General features: G+C 53.4%; 2 protein-coding genes across 2 annotated transcripts; one reads left to right on the forward strand and one right to left on the reverse strand.

Annotated features, from left to right (window-relative positions):
- Positions 1-1,208: 1,208 nt before the first annotated feature.
- Positions 1,209-4,883, reverse strand: BO66DRAFT_387614 (COPII subunit SEC24). Its single transcript, XM_025646353.1, has 5 exons — positions 4,712-4,883; positions 4,039-4,630; positions 2,333-3,979; positions 1,708-2,277; positions 1,209-1,578 (listed from the first exon to the last, which is right to left on the reverse strand). Exons 2-5 carry the CDS (start codon positions 4,549-4,551, stop codon positions 1,567-1,569), a joined length of 2,742 nt encoding a protein of 913 aa, XP_025508609.1. The 5' UTR covers positions 4,552-4,630; positions 4,712-4,883; the 3' UTR covers positions 1,209-1,566.
- An 833-nt stretch (positions 4,884-5,716) lies between these two features.
- Positions 5,717-8,672, forward strand: BO66DRAFT_339487 (kinesin family protein). The gene is made up of 3 exons (XM_025644376.1): positions 5,717-6,326; positions 6,380-6,789; positions 6,841-8,672. Exons 1-3 carry the CDS (start codon positions 6,065-6,067, stop codon positions 8,470-8,472), a joined length of 2,304 nt encoding a protein of 767 aa, XP_025508610.1. The 5' UTR covers positions 5,717-6,064; the 3' UTR covers positions 8,473-8,672.
- The last annotated feature ends 190 nt before the right edge of the window (positions 8,673-8,862 follow it).

The following is an 8,862-nucleotide window of genomic DNA, read 5'->3' on the forward strand; positions in this document are numbered from 1 at the left end:
CCACTGAGCCACCACTAAGTTAACTGCCGTGACTCTGCAATAACCCCAAGCAGACAATGCAATCACCCCCTCAATAAGGCCGGGTCTGAATACCTCCCTTTGCGTGGAGAGAGCAAGCAATGAACCAACGCCCAACTCCAGCAGTCACAAGAAACAGACACCAGGAAAATGCGACCCTTTGCTTTTCCAAGAAAAAGCCAGTCCAGTCTCCGTTCCAACTTTCAGTTGAAGAGCTCCTCTTTCCATCCTGTCATCTCAAGGGCAACTGTCAATCCCCTCCCCAAACCCAAGAAACTACGTCTGGACCAGTGTTTCGTGTTTCAACCCGCCCACGAGACGCGATTCCATTCCTCCAGCCTCCAGCCCTCCCAGTCCCAACTTCCAAGTCCCAAAACCCGCCACGGGCGCCAATCTCTGGCCGTTTCACCGTCTCTCAGACTCCCCCCTCCCCCTTCTCTAGCAGTGGCCCACCACCACTACTGAAACCGGATTAGTCGACTAAGTACCTACAAAATCCCCACTCTTTCCTTTCCCTGGGCCCAGGGATCTTCTTGCCTTTCCGTCTCCGTACTGTGAGAGATGATCCATGAGATCCATCCATCACCCTGGCCTAGCCGCACAGATAGATTAGTACACTGGTCTTATTACTTTCTTCCAGGAGAGGAGAGGGAGGGGCAGTGCAGTGAGTGCTCTTTGGTCGCTCTGATTCCGTAGAGACCAGACCGAACGACCGACTACTGTGTGCTACTCGACTTGATCACAGCCCCGTTCATCAAATCATAGTCTTCAATTCGAAGTCGGGCCATCACCTTTCCATTTCTTCTTCTTCCCCCTCCCGCCCGCCCCCTTCATCCCGGGAGACGATCCATTAAATGCAGTCAGTTGGCTCGGAGGCTCGAATGTGATGACCGTCCGTCATACTTGCAGCCAGCTCTGGCACTTGTGTGATCTAAAGCTTACCGTGCATGGATGGGCTGACCTGACCAGTGACCACAGACCACAGGCATACACTCACAAAGTAACTCAGGGCCCATGCAGCCCAACAACGCCCTCCCTCACTTACTCGCCCAGGGTTAGCTACAGGACTAGCCAACCACCAAGCTCGTAACCCATGTCAAATCCTCGGATCACATTCGTATTTAGCGGTAAACTGGGGGGATGGTTGGTGAAGTTTAGCATCGTGACCAGCCTTATGAAACAGCCCGCAAATAACGAAAAAAAAAGGCTACAAAGTGTTGTACTGGACAATGCATAGCTTCAACGCCCATGTGGGCGGCACTTGATTAGCGAGCACATGGCTCGATGTGCCGGGGAAAAGAAAGGCGTCTGATCCATACACAACACCCGAACACACGCCCAACATCAACCACACGCTCCACGGAACTTTTGTATTTTCTTGTTGACCTGCCCATCACTCAACCAGATAAAGAATAACCCGCCAATCGAGGCCAACCACCGGAGCAAGCGCTGAAGAGAAAGCAGAAAGGAAACAATTCTTGACATAATCACGGAAGTTGTATTGATGTATCTTTGGAAAATAATTTACCAGTAAGGGAGAAGCTATCATTACTGAACAACCTGTAGGTGTGTCCGAAAAGCTCGTCAGTCTGCGTGACTCCAAGTATAGACTCGTATGTCGATGACGGCAGAAAGGGTAATGGATCAACTGGCAGAGACAAAGGCGCTTAGGAAACGGAGCAATCAAACCTTTTCCCGCAAGGAGCCCATCCACTGCACCAGACTGACGCTCTGGTCCGCACGGTCTTCCACCAACATCGTCTGCGCCCATAAGCGGAGCCCCGGTTCGCCGTCTTCCTTGACCACATACAGGTGCGGCACCACAATGCTGCCCACCCCCTTCGACCGGTGGTCCCGGCTCTTCTCGATCACCGCACGCACCCGCTGGCTGAACTCGTTGTCCAAGTCCGGCAGGTTCTGCTTGCCCACCCGGAGCTGCGATCGGTCTGCCAGCCCAAATACATCCTCGATCAGCTGAGGCACCGCATCGCGTCCGACCCACAAGAACTGCGTCTGGCCATCGTCGATGAGGTAGAGGCCATACGGAACCACCCGCTCAGACGACAGGTTGACTGGAGGAGGGAGGACAATTTCGCCGGTCTGCTCGTCGGGCACCCCAGCGTTGTCCGGCATGTCGTGGAGGGAATACATCTTCGGGTAGATGTATTGGATGAGGAGAGGAAGGGGAAGCGTAGAGAGCATGCAGAGAGCCGCAGAGCGCATATCCGTGGGGATCTGGGCAGATTTGCGAAGACCGAGCTAATTGAGAATTAGATGCTGATGGGAAACTGAGTGGGCACGAGAGAAAACTTACATTCTTGATCATGGCAAGGAAAAGAACGGGGAGTGCTCTCAGGTTAGCAGGGAACTGGAGACCACCGCCGCTCACACTTCCACCGGCCAATTCCTTCCGGTAGGTGGAGAGCAACTCCACGGCCTTGGCCTGGAGGGCGTCCCGGGCAGGTTCCAGACCGCTTCCCAGAGCCCGCTCGACGGCCTTGTGGCTGAAGTAGGTTGCGACTGCTTGCTGGTCCGCCGAGGCGAAGACGTCGGCCAGGTTTTGGGTAGTAGGAAGCGCCAGAGTCAAAACGCGGATTCTTCTCTCGCCGTTGCAAGTGGTGTGAAGGACGGCGGTCTGCAAGCAGACCACAGGTTTCGTGACTGTCTCATCGATGGCAACCTCAACCACATACGCCTGATCGCGGGGGAACGCGGGGAAAGCGCAGAGATCGGAACTGCGGTTGAAGAAGTTTCCGTAGAAAGTGTTCATGCGGAGGCCGGTGGTAGCGCGGACACGGAGCACAGCCTCCAGACCAATCTCAGACGAAAGGTATTCGGAGAACTCGCGGGCGAACTTGATCGCATCTTCTGGGCGGGCGGCGTTCCAGCCCGGATAGAAGTATGTTTGTCCACCAGTGTACCGGGGTAGGTTGCTGAGAGACGCAACGTCCTGGTATTGGGAAGAGAACAAGAACATGTCGACAGAGACCTGTGCCTTGGAGCATTCCACGGCAAAGCTCTTATAAAAGCTGTTCGCTGTTTGCAGAAGAGCATTCTCCTTGCTGGTGCCAAGGACCTTCTTGTCTTCTCTCATGGTGAGAGCGCCGTGGCCGATGTTAGGCAGAGAAGAACTAAGCACGGTCATCTTACCGCCCACAGGAGAGATCAGTTTGTAACCAGCGCGCAGAGCGGACCCCATGGCGCAGCCGTTGCTCTGGGTGTTCTGGAACATCTCCTGCAGCTTGTCGAGGAACGACTCGATGTTCTCCCGGCATTCGCTCAATGTCACCAGAAGATCACCCGGAATGGGCAAGAAAGGCTCGTCCAGGTCACTGACAACCAGCATTCTAGGGTCAGAGTTGTCCGACCCATCCCGAGGGATGCTGAAGTAGTGGAGGCTGGAGTCAACCGCGATGAAGCCGAGTCGGGTGCGACGGTCGGCGTTCGGGATCCGATCGAGGCTTTCCTTGATGCACCGTGCACTTGTCGCGAGCAGACCATTGGTGACCGAAGCATAGCTGACATCGATCAAGAACAGATAAACTAGCGGCTGAGGGGGGCGGACCATGTACTCCTGAGGGGCGACAAATTCCACGACCGAATGGTTGAGATCAGCCCTCAGCGACCGGTCCGCAGGCTTCTGGAGAGCAGTATCCCAATCGAAGGCTTGAGGTACGTCATTAGTCAGGTTGCACATGTTACAACGCCAGCGGTGTCCATGGTCGAGGAATGTGACGAAGGGGTTGATATAGGAGCGGCAGCGTCGGCAACGGGAGATGACCTGATCGGGAATGACTGGGATGGGATCTTCGGAGTCATGCAGCGCTGCATATGGCTGGATGACGAGCGCAAAAGGCAGCTTGGACTTCTTCAGGAGCGAGTGCGTCGTAGGAACCGCATTCAACGTGGAGCGAACGTATTTCGGGGGGCAATTGGCATACGGAGAGGGGTAAACGCTGGTCTAATGAGTGAAGTTAGTGTTTCCCGTCCGCGATAAGGAAACCGGCTATGGACACTTACACCCGGCGGCAGAACGATAGGAGGCGGGGGGTAGTCGAGTTCGGCAACGTTGAACGGCTGAGTGAGGAGGTCGGTAGGATAGAGCTGGTTGAGAGGGACTGCCCGCGGAGCCTGGGGGGCTTGAGCCACGGGCTGCGGCGGCATCAAGTGTGGATCGGTGGCTCCCATAGCACCGAACTGCTGGGTCATCTGTGCGACTGGCGGGGAGGCGGGCGCCCCGTAAGCCGGGGCAGCAGCGTGCATCTGAGTAGGGTCTGCGTAGGCCGGTTGCTGGTATCCCGCAGCAGCTGGTGCTTGCGCCGGGTAAGCTCCATAGCTACCACCGCCCGGTAACTGGCCTCCTAAGGCAGCATTGGCACCGGAGCCAAAGTCGAAGGCTTCGCCTGCATATTGTCTCTTCTTTCGTGCGCCAGCTTGCCCTTGCCCCGCGGGCTGTTGTTGCTCAGGAGTTCCGTAACCGACAGGCTGACCGTACCCTTCTTGGGGCGGATAACCCCCTTGTGGTGCTGCCATGGAGGTCGGCTGTGATTTATGGCTGTAGGCGGTTGTAGTGGGAGGTGTGCGGGATGGTTTGTGAATCGTTGCAAGGTCACTGTATTAGGGGCGGTGGTCAGTCACCAATTTGAAACAAAGTGGGAGAGTTCAGGGAGGGGAACGGAGAGCGACTGGGTACCAATGACCGGGGATAGATTCACCAAACCGCACGGGTTGGAGAGGCTCTGAGAGTCAAGCAGGAGAACACGTCGAGGTGAGACTCCAGCAAGAAAGGGTGAAATGCAACCAGGAGAAGATAGGTGGTTAGTTGCGTTAATGTCAAAGGCACAGCGTAATTAGGTAGGTAGGTAGAGTCGAGTTGGTAGTGCAGTGATCAGTGCAGTGGACAGTGGATGGTGTACGGTGGCCTTTGCGGCTGCCGCCAACCGGCCAATCAGCACCTCACCGCATCCGAGCCCGACTTGCTCTTTTACAACAGCATGTTCAACCTTGCCTTTTAGGTAGTTATACTTACAATGCCAATTCGAGGGCAAATTCTCTCTAAAACCCGTACTCTCGAGATGCTCTACAGTTTGTACCTTACTGTGATAATTATTATTATTAGGGTCGACATTCAGCAAAACTGTGGATGTCTCCTGCAAGCTGTGTGGTGTGGCAGAATGATCTCATACTAACTCAGGGAAGTCATTAGTGGGTAAAAAGATTTCCACCTGGACATGGGGTATCGCTACCATGGATGGATTAGTCCGTATACTTGTCTACTAAACATAAATGACCTTTGCTGCTTGTCACTTTCGGCATCTCCCTGCCTTACTTCGTATCCAGGGGTTCTGTCTTTCTAATGTGAATACTATATACATATTAAACGCAATGGTTGGCAGATGCATATTGCGATCGGCTATCTATGGCAGAAATGGCATACAGGGGTGACTAGGTACCTAGTAGGTATCAAATTCAAGAACACCATTGGGATTGGAGTGTGTCAAGTACTAGGTGCAGATAATTATATCCTCAATCAAGTACCAGTTGTAGTTCCCACATGTGCAGGCGGGAAGAGGAACAGGCAGGGAGAACCTGGGTGTGGTTGCCGTGCCAACAGCGCTGACCGCTGGCAGTCGCACCACAACGAGGCTATCCCTGTCGCTTTCGCCAATGCGAGCTCATCTCGTCATCAACGGCCCTTCGAACACCACGAGCACGCCCGGGTGCAAACTTCACGTTCGATCAATTTGTTTGCTGCGTTTTGCTGTTGTCAACGAGAGTCAATCGAAGCAACTTTTGTACTGGTTATACTGGAATCTACCGACCTAATATTGCGACGTTGAGCAACAGTCCCGGTTCTTGCGCCCACCCAACTCATATTTAATGACTTTAATACCCACGCCTTCAAGGTTCGAAGCATAATTGGTCGACAAGGTCAGTTCAAAGGGCACGAACAACCTGGATAAGCACGAATTGTTGGTACCATACAATATTTGAGTTTGGAAATCAGTGTACTCTGGCTGTGCTGGCACATAACCAATAATTCACAATGAGTGTTCGGGTCGTCGCACGTATTCGACCTCTGCTCAAGTCGGAGCGCGACTTAGACGTCATCCTTCGCACTGGCCCGTCTGCCCACGGTGCCGACAAGAAGACTACCACACAAGAGAAAGGAGCATTGGCAACACTGAGGGATAGGGATACTGTAGTACGGATCCCGAACCCAAAGAATGAGAGCGAAGAGTACTCTTTCCAGTTCAATGCTGTCTACGAGGCGGAAGCCACACAGCAGGAGCTGTATGAGGCCGAGGGTGAGTGTTGGGAGTCCAAGTCATGGAATATGCCTGTCTGATTCAATGCGCAGTCGCACCAACCGTCAAGCACCTCTTCAACGGTTTCGATGTCACACTTTTCGCATACGGAGTTACGGGGACAGGGAAGACGCACACCATGCGAGGCGGCAAAAGCCTGGTTGACAGAGGCGTCATTCCTCGTCTCCTCAGCAGCATATACAGGCGCAGCCGGAAAATGGAGAAGGAAAGCGGTGGCGAAACCACAGTCAACGTCTCTTTGAGTTATTACGAGATCTACAACGACAAGGTCTTCGATCTGTTCGAGCCTCCAGAAAAGAGAACATTGGCAGGCCTCCCCCTCCGTGATAATGGAGGCAAGACTGTAGTTGTCGGCCTGACGGAGAGACCATGCCACAACCTCAAGGAATTTGAGACCTTGTATGACCAGGCGAACATCAACAGATCGACGTCTGCCACCAAGGTGTGTTCCCATGCTTTTCACTAGAAAGCTTAATTGCTCACTTCGCTACAGCTAAATGCCCACTCATCACGCTCTCACGCCATCCTCTGTGTGCGCGTAACAGTGAGCACTGGCGAAAAAACCTGCGTCAGCACTGCGTCGGCCATTGATCTTGCCGGCTCGGAGGACAACCGTCGGACTGACAACGATAAGGAGCGCATGGTCGAATCTGCCAGTATCAACAAGAGTCTATTTGTGCTCGCCCAGTGTGTGGAAGCGATCAGCAAGAAGCACTCCAGAATTCCATACCGCGAATCGAAAATGACTCGGATTCTCTCCTTGGGACAGAACAATGGGCTGACGGTCATGATCTTGAACCTCGCCCCTGTCAAATCCTATCACCTGGATACAATCAGCTCCCTTAACTTCGCCAACCGAACGAAGAAGATTGAAGTGCGCGAAGTGGAGAACGAACCCATCTTCAAGGGACCTCCCAGGCCGGTGGCACGGCCTTCAATCATGGGCACGCTGCGCCAACCCTTACGCCCTCTGACTGCATCCGTCAATGTAAATCTGACCACAACGGCAGCCAAAGACGCTGCAAACCCTGGCGAAAAGCCCCTGAAAGCATTTCACGTCTACTCCGACAAGTCACAACCGCGCTACTCCACCCAGCTCAAGAAGCCCGATTTGCCGAAGCGCACATCTCTCAGCGCCGATACCACTGCTCGAATCACGAAACAGCCCATGCGTCTCGCACAACCGACTCACCAGCAGCCCCCGAAGCAATTCGAGGACTTCTCAGCCGCGAGGATTGAGGAGATGGTTGAGAGAAAAGTCGAGGAAATTCTCGCTGTGCGAGCGGTCAGCGAGCAGTCACGGCAAACGCAAGTTCGCGAGCTCAATGAGCAAGTGCAACGCCGCTTGGAGCTTCTCGAGCAACGGATTGAGGGATCAGAAGATGCGCGAGCAGAGGGTCTATCATACCTTCTCATGGCCAAACAGCACCAAGGTCGTGGTGAGGACAATTTCGCTCTCAAGATGTATCAGTTGGCACTTCCATTCTTTCCCAACAACGAGAAGCTAGCTCGGAAGATTGCCAACCTCAAGGAACGCATCCACGGCAAATCCCACACGGAAACCCCAGCTGTCGACACGATTAGCAGCGCCGTTAATTCTCACCCCAGCAAGCGCGACTTCGGAAGCATGCTGTCCCTCAAGAAGCAACCCGCCGCCAAAGCAACTCTCAAACGCACCAACGCAGAGGACTCTGACGCAGACTACGAGCCTGTCGACGACGAAGATACCCAGCAAGTAGTGAATCAAGACGAAGAGATCGAGGAAATCGAGGTCGACCTCGAAGAAATCGCCCATGCCCGTCGGCGGAAGCGCACCCGCACGAAAACGCCCATCGATATGGCCGAAGAATTCGAGCCTCCATCCCCACGAACCATCCACCTCCTCTCAATCATCAACTCCCGTGATGTGAGTCAGATCAAGCTCCTGAAAGGCGTGGGGGTCAAAAAGGCCGAGGCCATCGTCGACTGTCTCTGCGAGATGGATCAGCATGTCGAGAGCCCGGAGCTGGAGCAAGAGCAAGCCGCAGCAGCTCAAGTGCACATCCACAGTCTCGCAGAGTTGAGCAAGTTGAAGGGAGTGGGGATGAAGAGTGTTCAGAGCATGCGCAATGGCGTTTTGGTATAGAAGACATCTTCCGCTTTTTCTTCAAAGCGGTGTTTGGATTTCCCTATGAGAAGGCAGGATGTGCCATCTGAGTTCTGCATTTTGCGTGTCCGCTTTTTGTTTCTTTTGCATTTGCACACATGCATTTTTGGCATGAGCCATCATTGACCCCATCAAGCGAGGGCGTTATTCTGGAGTTGATTTGGTGATGGGAGTTCGAGGGAAGAATTTTGAGTTATATGATTGAAATTACTTTACCATTCTTGATTATGAGATATACTCAATCTTAAACAACACATACACTAGCAATATCATGATTCGACAGACATTTTGATCCCGTGCCGTCTATGAATCCCTTTTTCTCCCGTTTAAATTAATTCGTCATTCTACCTTTCTCTCAACCAACTTTAC

This window comes from Aspergillus aculeatinus (genome assembly GCF_003184765.1).
Source record: "Aspergillus aculeatinus CBS 121060 unplaced genomic scaffold BO66scaffold_2, whole genome shotgun sequence".
In the NCBI taxonomy this organism is placed as follows: Eukaryota; Fungi; Ascomycota; class Eurotiomycetes; order Eurotiales; family Aspergillaceae; genus Aspergillus; species Aspergillus aculeatinus.

Coding starts and splice junctions, on each gene's coding strand:
- BO66DRAFT_387614 (XM_025646353.1), bottom strand. CDS start 4,551: ATGGCAGCACCACAAGGGGGTTATCCGCCCCAAGAAGGGTACGGTCAG. Junction 3,980..4,038: donor CTATCGTTCTGCCGCCGGGT/GTAAGTGTCCAT, acceptor TTCACTCATTAG/ACCAGCGTTTACCCCTCTCC. Junction 2,278..2,332: donor TCCTTGCCATGATCAAGAAT/GTAAGTTTTCTC, acceptor ATTCTCAATTAG/CTCGGTCTTCGCAAATCTGC.
- BO66DRAFT_339487 (XM_025644376.1), top strand. CDS start 6,065: ATGAGTGTTCGGGTCGTCGCACGTATTCGACCTCTGCTCAAGTCGGAG. Junction 6,327..6,379: donor GGAGCTGTATGAGGCCGAGG/GTGAGTGTTGGG, acceptor TTCAATGCGCAG/TCGCACCAACCGTCAAGCAC. Junction 6,790..6,840: donor GATCGACGTCTGCCACCAAG/GTGTGTTCCCAT, acceptor ACTTCGCTACAG/CTAAATGCCCACTCATCACG.